Genomic DNA, 13,392 nt, shown 5'->3' with positions numbered 1-13,392 from the left:
CGATTGAAAAAGAATCTCTCATATAAAAAGTCTTTATAAATATATATATATATATAAATATATGTTTATTTATTTATTTAAATGAAATAGTCATTACTTTTGAAGATGTACATCCAGTTGTACCAGAAAATGCTCGATTATATTCCACTTCATGCCAATTTTTAAAATGTCGCATGATTCCACTAGTATTACCGTCTTTCATATTTATTATCTTCTCTTCATTATTTTTATCTTTACATAATTTGCTATTTCATCCAGAGTTATCAAAATTTTAAAATTGAAAAATTTTGAAAACCTGACTATTTGGTACTATTTATTTAAAAATCTTTATCACTTACTCGAATCATTGTTGAATTTTCTCTTTACTTTTTCTTACGGTCATCATCACACTTAACCTGCAATATTTTATTTAAAAGTTCTTTTATACAGTTAAGTGTTTAATGTAGATTTCCAAAGAATATTATTCAAGCTACATATGGTCAAATCCACGAAACTTTTAACTTTTAAGAAAAAAAAATTTCTTTTTTTAATTTGCAGGCACATTGATGTCACTTTGTATACACGTTTAAGTACATTTTAGAACTACAAATTCATACCCTCATAACAAAAGGATATCCCTAGGATATTCATATCAATGGTCGATATCCTAGAATGGTCCCCAGGATATCTTGGGATATCCCTAGGATATCCAAACCGCCGGTCTGTGGGACATCAACAGGACATCTATAAGACATCCACAAAATATCTATTGGATATTATATCGCATGATATCCATGGGATATCCTCAGGATGTCCGTGGGATATTCTTAGGATATTCACGGGATATTTAATATCTCAACATATATTTTTAAATGTTAAAATTGTTAAGCTAATATAATGAATAGTAATATAATAAAAACAAAAATCTTATGAGCTTCTAATTTATTTTAAATGAATATTTGAAACGCATTTTTCAAAGTTTTTAAATAAACTCATGCACTTAATGTATAATTAATATTAATAGTTATTCGTTATGTGCGGGGAAGAAATTATATTGTTTAAAGCCAATTTATTTTCTGACAATATTAAGCATATGAATAAAGGAATGAATCACGAATGAGAAAAAAATTAGTTAATAATTTTTCAAATTAAACAACTTTCTCGAAAAACAAGTTGCATTTTATTTTATTTATATAAAATTTAATTCACAGAATATTCTCACTCGTAGTCTCATAATGACTTTAAAAACAGTATCCTGAGAATATCTACTTGACATCCAGAAGATATACTGAGAATATCCTGAAAATATCTGTGGGATATCCTGACGATATCTATGGGATATCCAGATGATATCTGTGGGATATCCTGACGATATCTATGGGATATCTGGAGGACATTTATGAAAGTCTATAGAGATATCCAGAAGATATCTTGTGGATAGCCTCAGATATCCATGGGATATCCAAACCGTCGCTTTTTTGGATATCCTTAAGAGATCCTTTTTATATCCATAGGACATCCCTAGGATATCTGCGGGATATTATCAATATATCCCAAGATATCTTGTGTTATTAAGGTATTCAACTTTTTTTATTTTTGATATCGGAGTGGTTTCCAAAGTATTTTCGTCCTCTGAACACGATTCTGGCACCCAAATTTGCTTAGCACGTCAGAATTTTGAGAAAAGAGGGGGGTAAAGACTCCAAAAAAGTGTTATCAGTATATTCTTAACTTAATAAAATTTATTTCACTCAAAATCCTTAAGCGGCGTTTTTGTGTTCAAATATATGTATCAAAATGTTTCGATCACACCATAGATTGACCTGTTTAAAGCAAAAATGCAATTGTGCCTTTCAAAAATGTATAAATTTAAATGAAATCACGACTTTTATTATCATCTTTAAATTGTTGCCACAGGAATACAATTAGAGGCACATCATTGAGAAAGGTCTTAAAATTTTTGTTTTTTCATCACCTTTTGACAAATGCATTGAACTATTATTTTTATCCAACGCTGTAATAGGTATTTTCATAAGAAGACGTTAAATTGAATTTTTTTAAAAAGTGCTATCACTTAATCAAACCTTCATATTTTTAGTTTTAGTGGTGGCACACTAATGGGATAGTAAAAATTTTTTGACAAAATATGTCTGTTAGATATTTCCATAGTAGCTGAAGTGATATTTTACACGCCGCAAAAATAAAAACGTTAAGAATATAAACTTTTTCAAGAAATTCAAATGAAATTTAAGTTTTTTTCACTTTTTAACTTATAAAACTAATTGTCAAATAAATATTTTGTTCTAATATTGTTCATAAATGTTCCTTTGTACATAATTTAGCAAAAAAAATGATACCCAAAGTTTTAATTTAAAATAATTCAGATTTTTAAGTGTTCGATTCGAGAATCACAAAAGTTAAAAGTTTCGTGGATTTGCCCATATATACTTCGTATTTTTCCACGTAGCAACTTTAGCGAGCGTTACGTCGGTTTTCTAAAAAGTTGGATATTTTCTGAAGTTATGAACGAATTAATCTGAAAATTTTCAGATGACTTAAAGTTCTCGCAGACTTTTTGTTGACAGAGATTAGAAAATTATATTATCGACATACTCTATTTACAGTTAATTATTAATATTTGATGAAGGTACGATTTTGAAAATTTAAATATATCAGTTTTCGTTAATTAGTAGGTAAAATATTCGTTTTACAAAAAAGTCAGACGAAAAAGAGATGAACATTTTGATTCCCTGTGAGGTGGTAAGTTTTAAAAATCAAAATTTCAAATTTTAATTTTTTTATTTTTTTGTACCTTTAACTGAATTAAGAACGTGCGATCAAGCGTTTGGTGAGTTTTTTCTCAGGTTCTCAATTAAATATAATAATTTCCATGTTTGAACTTAGCAAAAATAGTAAAAGAAACATATTTGAAAAGTTCCAAGAATATCATAGACATCTCTTAGATGTCTTAAAGAAGTCCTTTTGTTGTCGTTATGATATTTTCGAGAAATTATGATCATATAGGTCCCAGAATATCGGCGCACAAAAACATACATCTTTTAGACGTTCAGATGCCCACTAGGATATGTATTATTTGTAATAATTCTTTTCAGAGGTTCACAAAAATGTTATTTAGCTGTTTTGATGCCAATGAAGTTATGTATCTTTGATGTTTATTTAATAGAAGAATCATTTGGTTTAGGTAAGAATATTTTTGTTCTTTTCCTACTCTACATTATTAAATTGAAAATTGTATATTGAAAATTATTAAATCAGTTTCAATCAGAGATCCTCACAAAATTAAAACAATGTAAAATCACTTTTTTTTATTTTGTGTCAAGTTATTGAAATCAAAAATGAAGTTTGCTTAGTTTTGATTCGGATATCTTAATCAAAATTAAAGCGTATTTAGTTTTGATTCCTAACTCAGAAACAATAGTCAACCTTGTTAAGTTTATTTATTTAAATATCCTACTATTAGTATCGTCAAGTTGTACTATTTTGATACAAGCTAATTTTTAATTTGTAAAATATTTATTGTTAACCCAGAGGGCAAAAAACCATTTTCGTTTTAAAACGTTTTCAGAACGTTTTTAGAACGTTTCATAACTGACAAATAATTTTCTGAAACATTTTAAGAAATGTTCAAATAATGTTCTAAAACATTATTTGGCAGACATGAAACGTTCTAAATCGAACATGGTTTTTTTCCCACTGGGAAATATGTTAAAAAAAATTATGGATCTTATTAAGTTAATTAATTAGCCTAATATGTGTTTAAAATTTAATTGTATACTAAAAATTTCGTTTTTACAGGTGACAAATATAATCTAGAAATAAAATACGAACGTGAGTTGTTTTCAATTTCAATGTCTTTGACAACTGGACCATTCGGAAGAGTTACAGATAAAGACCTATTGTGTGTTCAGTTTGCAGATGGAACTCTTCTTTTTCTAGATCAAGAACTAAATTCTTTTACTCAAATATTGCAGTGTCGTTTACAACATGAGCCCTTATTATATCTGGAAGCAAACGATATATTCATAACGCAAAACTCTGACTGGGTACTATCATTTTACAAGTACGTTATATTAAAATAATTTCTATTATTTATATACCTAGATAAGTAAGTTAGCGCATGTGTTTCGCGTCACACAAGCGTCTAATTCTTATTCAAAATTGTATGTAAATGAACATCTGTAACAAAGGGAATATTAAACTTGAATTAAACGGCGTCTTCCCTTAATTAAATAATTATTTTTCTACTACTAATAATCTAAGGTAATAGGAAACGCATTTGTCGACCCACGATGAGACGCAATCAACGCCGAAACCAGAACTTCCTTTGGACTCAATGTAATAATACTTACAATTTTCTCGGTTATCAGCTGACTGGACTACAGACACCACTGACAAAATGAAACGAACATCCAACTTCCAATAAGCCGCTAATGAACTACGACACTCATCGAAATAAAACTCACGATCTCATTTGAACAGATGCAACTTTATTTATTTCCACTTGACGCAATTACAATAATCTTAAACAAACCCGAGAATTCAAATAAAAAAGGGTTGTGGGACGCACGACCCACCGGCTGGTCCCTATCGACGATCGATGATGTGTGTGTCGATTTCCGCTTCGACTGCTCCTTCAATCCTCTCGTTCGTACATTTTCGCCGGAACTCGTCAATCGGCGCACAAAGTTGCGAAAATGACCATTTGGGTCAATTACAAAAATAATTGAAGTATCAAAAATATAAATTTACTTAAAAACAAGATCTTTGGCCCAGGAAATAACCATTTCTTTCAAATAAATATCATTTCCCTGGCGGATTTGATTTACCTAAATTCGACCCAGCTGGGGCGAATCTAAGTCGAATTTAGGTAATTATCAAAAAAAAGCTTTAAATTGATGAAAATTAATAAAAATTAGTATTGGGAGGTTAAATGAACATTTATAGAGTTAATTTTTGTAAGAATTTTAATTATTAACGTGATAAATAATAAATAATTAGATATATGCAAGTGGTAACTGTAGATTTTAACTCCCCTGCTGGAAGGGTGGTACTGGATTGGTACTGGAAAATTGGAACTGAGGGCTCAGTACCAACTCAGTACTAATTTGGTCCATTTTGGTACTGAAATGGAACTGGGAAATTTACCTGCGAAAAGGATCGAGTTACCGTTAATACCCTCATAAAAGTGAAAAGCGACTAGCTTTTTCAATACATATGTTTAAACTAATACTTTACATTTATTTCAATATTATATTTGTTTTTCCTGGATTTATATTATTTTCATACATTATTATGCATATGATATGTCCTTTGGCAGCTAAATTCAAAAATGATGTCCATTTTTTTGTCAAACTTAAGGTATACGAGATAAATTATAACTTTTTTAAATGTAATTATTTTTTGATAAATTTTAGATATTCATAATCTGGACATATTAACGAATCTCAATATATATTTTTTAAAGTTGAGTTATTAAAATTATAAATTTTTTAAGCAATAAAACTCGGGTTAAAATTTTAATCCTTCAACAAAAGGATCTAGGGGTCTATTGTTCAAGGAGGGATTGCAATATAATTTCCAAACTTAACAGAAATTTTCTACAAACTATTATGTTTTTTTTTGCTGTTTACACGTATATCGTGAGAGACGGTTTGTTGATCTTATATACCTTTAAAACTATTGTTAAAGTATTTTAAAAATGTCTTCTTATGGGTTATCAGGTAGTGGTACTGAAGTGGAACTCAAGCCAAGTCCAATTCAGTACCATTCCAGTACCACTCTTTCGGTAGGGTCGTTGTCAGTTTTTATAATATTTTCAAGAAATTAGTGTAAAATGTGTGAAAAAATAATTTATATTTAATAGAAATTGCAAATTTTATTAAATTATTTTATTATTTATCGAGCACAGTTTAAAATAATTGCAATTTAATTTAAAAAAAAGGGTTTCTTAAAAGTGATAAGAACTCTACTATACCGACAGCAAGAGGATATTTTCAGGTAAGTAAAGTTATTGTAGCGTGTAGTTTTGTTGTGACTAAAAGATGTCGCTTTAGTTCCTATAGTGATCAGACAGGAACATCGAATCTCATGATCAAATATTCATGAATATTCATCACTATAGAACCTAAGGCGACATCTTTTAGTCACAACAAAACTACACGCTACAATAACTTTACTTACCTGAAAATATCCTCTTGCTGTCGGTATAGTAGAGTTCTTATCACTTTTAAGAAACCTTTTTTTTAAAATTAAATTGCAATTATTTTAAACTGTGCTCGATAAATAATAAAATAATTTAATAAAATTTGCAATTTCTATTAAATATAAATTATTTTTTCACACATTTTACACTAATTTCTTGAAAATATTATGAAAACTGACGAGTTAAAATCTACAGTTACCACTTGCACATATCAAGTGATTATTTATTATTTATCACGTTAATAATTAAAATTCTTACAAAAATTAACTCTATAAATGTTCATTTAACCTCACAATACTAATTTTTATTAATTTTCATCAATTTAAAGCTTTTTTTTGATAATTACCTAAATTCGACTTAGATTCGCCCCAGCTGGGTCGAATTTAGGTAAATCAAATCCGCTAGGGTTTGACGATTACTTCGTCATACATCTCGTTATCTGATCTTCAAAACAGTGCGATATGAAACATGAACGGTTTCATGTGTGAGTACTTGTACATGAACCTGCACAAGAATACGTACAAGAATATTTATATTATATTGTACAAAATCTGATACAAGATCTTGCTCCAAATTCTGGTGCAAGAAAATGTACATTTTCCGCACCAGAAGTGGTCCAAGTTCAGTTGCTGAGCATGTACATTTTCTTGTACATGGATTTTGAATGGAGTGCCCTTCCGCTGCCTCTATCACTGACTCAAATTTGAAATTTGTTTGATAAAAACTTTTTCACATCACACTTTCCCTAGCTTTAGAATGGCAGCATTTTTTCCTCATGGTATTTTTAGGAAATCTACTTTCTGTGGGAACAACAGTCGAACGGACAAATTGTCACTCGTCGCGTATTTGCCATTACTTATTGAGATTTCTATATAAAATATTTTTGTTTACATTTATGGGTAAACCTATTCTTACATTGTATAAACTTCATACTTGAACCTAAAAAACTACTCATGTGTAAAAACCGGTTCATATTTATCTTGCACCCACAAACAAAAGAAAGAAAGTGACAAAGAAATGTCATGAGACAAGGCAATTATCGATATTCTTATTTCTTTTTCCTATTTTTTACTACCCAGCAAATGAAAACTAATTTAGTTGAATTAAAATGAATACACCCTGGGCTTCAGTGAATCCCGCTTAGCGACAAATTCGAATTGGAGCTATATTGTAATTCTCCTGAATTCGACAAAGCTATATTCAACTTCCAAACTCTCTATCCGTACTAATTCAATGAACAAACTTTTGAGCTTTAATTTTTTTCAATTCGTCAGCACGAATTCAATAGACGAGTTGGTCATTTTGTTTGAATTCTTAACCGAAAAAACTCATTGTCACGAATTGAATTGAATATACAAAGGGCTTCACTGAATCTTGCTTAGCGACAAATACGAATTGGACCTTGCCAAAAAAGTTAATTCATTTCAATTCATCTGAATTAGTTTTTTTTACTGTATAGGTACGCTGTCCCAGCCACCAGTATTTTAATTCCAATGATCTTTTTTTAACTTTTTTATCTCTAGTCGGTAGCGATATGGAATATTTCATCTCGATGTTTTGATTTATTATATTATTTTCGTTATATTTAATTTTTCTGTCATTCAACTGCCTTAAAATAGGGTAAAAAATTGGAACATTAGCCCTATCCTGGATAAATCCTCGCTTGTCAAGGTACGTGAATGTCTCGGTGGACAGGTAACAGTTTTCAATCAATCTCCTCAGAGTATCATCATCCTTCGCAAAGGGTAACGGAATTAAAGGATTCCTTAGATTTTCGCAAGCTCTCAAGATATGATCTCTTGTGTGCTTTACAACAAATACATTAAATCTTTGTGTATCGGCTTTGTCGTATATCTTTGCGTTGGATATATGTATCTTTGGAACTCAGTCTCGATATCCCTATATAAACCAAGATAGACGCCTAAGCATTTCCGCTCGAAAGCTCGGATTTTTTCCATCACCGACGGCGATATTCCAACCATATTTGGCAGCCGTATGGCAGAATCGGCCTAATCAATAACATGTAACAAAGTATCTTTACTCTCGCGTTAAGTTTAGAGGAATAAAATATGTTTTTATGATTGAAAAAAGCCTTTCTTTCCTTGGACAATGCAATTTTCACATGGTCATTATATTTGAGCCTATTATCTATGTATAGGCCCAAATATTTAACGCTTCTTTTGTGAATAATCTGCATATCTTGAACCTCTTTAACTTTGATGTTAAAATCCCGCCACACGCTTAAATACTTTTTATATGTTTCCTTTATTAACGTTTGAAATAACCCAGTAAACGAAAAAGGATTGATATGAATTGGATTGAATTCACGAAGAGCTTTGGTGAATCCCGTTTAGCAACAAATACGAATTGGAGCTATGTTGCAATTCTCATGAATTCGACAAGCCTCTATTGAACGTAGGAGCCCTCAATTCGTTCGATTTTAGTGAAGTAGTTTTCTAAGCTTTAATTCTTTCTAATTCGTCTGCACGAATTCAATAAATTCGTTAGTCAATTCGTTTGAATTCGTGAGTTTGATCACTTTTTCCTTGAAATTTATTTCTGCCCGATGTCTCTCCTATTTATTAGGATGTGAGACAAACTTTTTTTTGGAATAAATGGTTTCACTAATACTACGATGACCATTTTTTTATTTTAATTTAATTATTAAATATAAAATAATAATAATAACTATTAAAAAATAATAAAAATAAGAAAATATTTTTTTTTAAATAATTGATTTATTAAATTATTAAAATTTTTAATATTGGCTTATTATTGGTTGCCTATAATTTGCCAATGATGGTTGCCAATCATTGGCAACGGCGTGGACAGCCCATGACGTTACCAATAATGGTCAATTATTGGGTGCCATTATATTTCAATTCGTCGTGACAAATCAGTAAGCGGGATTCAGAAAAATTCAACCAAAAGTCAATTCATTTCAATTCATTTTAATTAGTTTTTCTTACTGGGAAGATAGTTTCACATTTTTTAAAGTTACATTTGAGTTTCCATGCCGCGAAAAAGTTACAGACATCCCTGGCGGATTGGGTAAACCGAGTTGTAACCGAATTGGGTTAGGATTCGGTTACGATTCGGTTACGTTTCGGCTCCTTGTAAAATATTGTCGTTAATCGACGAAATATGTTGTAAATAACTATTAGAAATGGTTAATAGACATTTAGAGTGCTTATTTATGCAATAATAAGAATAAATTAAGATATAATTACTTCATAATAAGTGTTTTAAGTTTACAGTGCGTACAATTGTTGAGTTACCATATATGTATATTACTATCAGCGGCAGCTGTGATGCGCGCGTTAAACACTAGATGGCGTTGAAGATTACTTTGTGAATGAATTTCTAAAATTAAACCCTTGAGTGTCAAATGTGTAAGTGAATATAAATTTAAAAAAAATAGATCGATTTATTAAAACAACTTTTTTCATTTGTACAAATAAAAAAAAATTTTATTAGGAACAAAAATTTTTTTAATGAAAAATTTTTTTTTCTGTCAAAATTAATCTTTCTCCTTTCATTGAGAAAAGAAATTTTTTTATTCGGAAATTTTTTTTTTTCAAAATTAATACCGTGGATGTCCCAGTTACCGTCCACCTAAGACCTAGTTTCCGTCCAGTTTAATTTTCAAAATAACATTTATAAAAAAATTATTTTCTTTTATTTGTTTACTTAAACTAATAAGTCGATTGCGTGCCAAAAGGAATAAATTATTGTTAAAAAATAATTTAAATTACTATACGAGATATTTGTAAAATGGACGGAAACTGGGACATGGACGGTAACTGGTACATCCACGGTATTTCTTATTTTATTGAGAAAAAAAGTTTCTTTTGTGTCACAATTACTTTTTCTCATTTCATTGAAAAAATAAAATTTTTTATTAAGAAAAAAATTTGTTTGTGTAAAAATTAATCTTTTCATTTTATTGTGAAAAAAGAATTATTATTAAGAAAAAAATTTTTTTAGGGAAAAATAGATTTCTTTGTGTCACAATTAATTTTTCTCATGTCATTGAGAAAAAAAAAATTTTTTATTGAGAAATTTTTTTTTTTATATTTGCAGAAATGAAAAAAGTTGTTTTAATTAATCGATCTATTTTTTTAAAACTTATATTCACTTACACATTTGTCACTCTAAAGTTTAATTTTAGAAATTGAAGAATTTGCAGGATTTTAGAAATATATATTTTTGCCTTTAACGGTACTTTGTAAATTGATTTAGGAAGTGAAATAAAGATAGTGTTTTTCACTTCGTTACTAAGAATATATATTTGAAACTTCTGTATAAAATTTGCGTCTGTTCGAATCGGTCGTCTTACAATATCTGCATTACGAGAGGCTTCTCAAAATTCTTCCCACTTATATCCAAATTAAGAAGGGATACCCCTATGTCCCTTTATTCGCAAGTAACGAAAAGATGTGACGTACATATTCATTTATGCCGCGTATATTCAAAGTTCTTTCTAATTCTCAACATACCGGCCACCTTGATGTATCGTAATATCAACATGTTTAAAACAAATAAATTTAAAATCACATATATACAACATTATAAAAAAAATGAGTTAAAAAATGTCGAAAACATCATCAATTCAATACAACTATATACAATAAATACAATAAATTAACAACTTTACAAATAAAAAAGAGAACTATCAATTCTTCCTTCTTTGGCATTTCTTTTGTTTTTTTAAAATATTTTTTACTGTTAAATGCAAAATTATGTTCTGTACTCAACGCGAATAATGGTCAATTATTGATTTCCCTCAAATGGAAGTGGACAAAGTTTCGTTATTGCACGTTTATATTCGCCGAGTGCTGTTTTAACTGTCGCAACTCTGATCACTCCATCTTTGCCTTCCTGCGTAGCAATGACGCGGCCCAGCTTCCAGTGCACTGGACTCAAGTTGTCCTCTCTCAATATAACCATAGAGCCCACTCTGATAGTTGATTCCTCTCGATTCTTCCATTTAGAGCGTGTTTGAAGCTCGGAAACATATTCGGCAGACCACCGCTTCCAAAAGTGCTGTACTAATCGCTGCATATTTTGAAATCGGGATAATCGATTCTCTGAAATATGAGACAAATCGGGATCAGGTATCGACTTCAATGATTCGCCTACCAGGAAATGCGCTGGGGTTAAGGGAAGGAAGTCATTCGGGTCATCAGACATGGGACTTAATGGACGTGAATTTACGCACGCTTCTATCTGAACCAATACGGAATAAAATTCCTCGTAAATCAATGACGCCTCAGCAAAGACTCTCTTTAAATGATTTTTTACGGACTTTACTCCCGCCTCCCAAAGCCCACCAAAATGCGGCGATCGAGTGGGAATAAAGTGCCATTGAATATTTAATTTACAAACTGAATCTTCAATGTTCGCTTCTTCGCGCGACAAAAAATTTGACAATTCTGAAAGCTCCCTCTTCGCACCAACAAAGGTTGTTCCATTGTCGGAATAAATATCAACGGGTTTGCCTCTCCTCGACACAAAACGTCTCAAGGCCGCTATAAAATTCTCAGTAGTCAAGTCGCCCACCAATTCAATATGAATTGCCTTGGTTGAGAAGCATACGAATAAACACACATATGACTTCAATATTTTTGATCCTCGTCCTTTTCGATCCTTAAGAGCGAACGGGCCCGCGTAATCAACACCAGTTCTCAAAAAAGAACGGGTTGAAAGCAATCGAGTCGCAGGCAAATCTCCCATATAAGCAACCGCAGACTTTGGATTTGTTCGATAACATTTAATACATTTCATTATTACTCCGCGTACCTGACTACGACCCGAGATTGGCCAAAATCGCTCTCTGAGAGACGCCAGGACCGCCTGTGGACCGGCGTGACACAACCGCTCATGCTCATATTCAATGATTAACTTCGTAATCCGATCTTTGGGCAATAAGAGGGGATGTTTCTTATTATACTCAAATTCAGAGTTTTTTATTCTCCCCCCCACTCTTAATAAATCACCATCCAAAAAGGGACTAAGAGAAAGCAATTTGCTCTTGCTTGAAATATTTTGATTTTTTCTCAAAGCAACAATCTCGGAATGAAATTCCTTGTGCTGAATAATTTTACAAATTAACATAGTGGCGTCAAAAATTTCCCTCATCGACAAATTCCCGAATCGTTTGCATTGGTTTTTACTTTTTACGTTATAAATAAATCTTAGACAATATGCAATGACTCGCTGCATTCTCGAAAATTTGGAATAACGCGCCAAAAAATCCGAACCTTCATTATTAATGACCGCCAATGTCACAACCTTTTCTTCCTCAACGCGTGCATGCTTGATGACTTCGTCAACATCGTGAATAGGCCACTCGGAATTTGATCGCTCCAACCAAAATGGACCACTCCACCATAATTTACTATCTCTGAGATCTTCTGGATCTAATCCCCTTGACAACAAATCAGCCGGGTTTTCAGTACCATCAATGTGATACCAATTAGAATTGCCCACATTGCTATGAATCTCGCTAACTCTATTGGCGATAAAAGTCTTCCACCTACTAGGACACGACTTTATCTAACATAACGTTATTGTACTATCACTTCAATAGAAAAACTGATCAAAGGAAATTTTCATTGACTCACACACCTTTTTTACCAATTGACTCAAAACAAGAGCACCACAGAGTTCAAGGCGGGGAATTGAAATCTTTTTCAGAGGAGCTACTCGAGATTTTGATGTTAAAAAACGCACCGATACATTGTCAAGGTCATCGCAAGCTCTAATATAAATGCAAGCCCCATAAGCGGCCTCAGATGCATCACAAAATGCATGTAGCTGCACACTTATAGGGTTCATGCACAACGCATGCCGCGGTATTTTAATTTCATCTAGTGCGGATAAATTTTTACATAAATCTAACCATCGAGTTCTCAAATCCAAAGGAATAGACTCATCCCATGACAGTTTCAATTGCCACAATTTTTGAAGAATAATTTTAACAACCGTAGCGCATGGCGTAATAAATCCCAGGGGGTCAAAAATTTGAGCCATGCATGATAAAATCTGTCGCTTAGAAATCAATTGACCTTTTAATTTGAGATTAACGGTAAAAAATAACATATCTTGTTTGGGATTCCATAGAAGTCCTAATGTTTTAAATTCTTCACTCATATTAATTGCAAAATGCGAATCACCACCCTTATCAA

At 31.4% G+C, this 13,392-nt stretch overlaps 1 protein-coding gene across 1 annotated transcript in view; it reads left to right on the top strand.

The window, feature by feature from the left end:
- LOC127279116 (protein PTHB1) overlaps positions 1–13,392 on the top strand; it is a 55,399-nt gene that overhangs the window by 4,996 nt on the left and 37,011 nt on the right. Inside the window, exons 2-3 of the mRNA XM_051301259.1 lie at positions 3,093–3,181; positions 3,796–4,060. Of these exons, the coding sequence (XP_051157216.1) occupies positions 3,093–3,181; positions 3,796–4,060 (354 nt within the window). The remainder of the gene's footprint in view (positions 1–3,092; positions 3,182–3,795; positions 4,061–13,392) is intronic.

The sequence above is a fragment of the Leptopilina boulardi genome, unplaced genomic scaffold (assembly GCF_019393585.1).
Source record: "Leptopilina boulardi isolate dan_hultmark-lab unplaced genomic scaffold, ZJU_Lbou_2.1 LbouV2_214, whole genome shotgun sequence".
NCBI classification, from domain to species: Eukaryota; Metazoa; Arthropoda; class Insecta; order Hymenoptera; family Figitidae; genus Leptopilina; species Leptopilina boulardi.
This window is presented reverse-complemented; position numbering and strand designations above follow the sequence as displayed.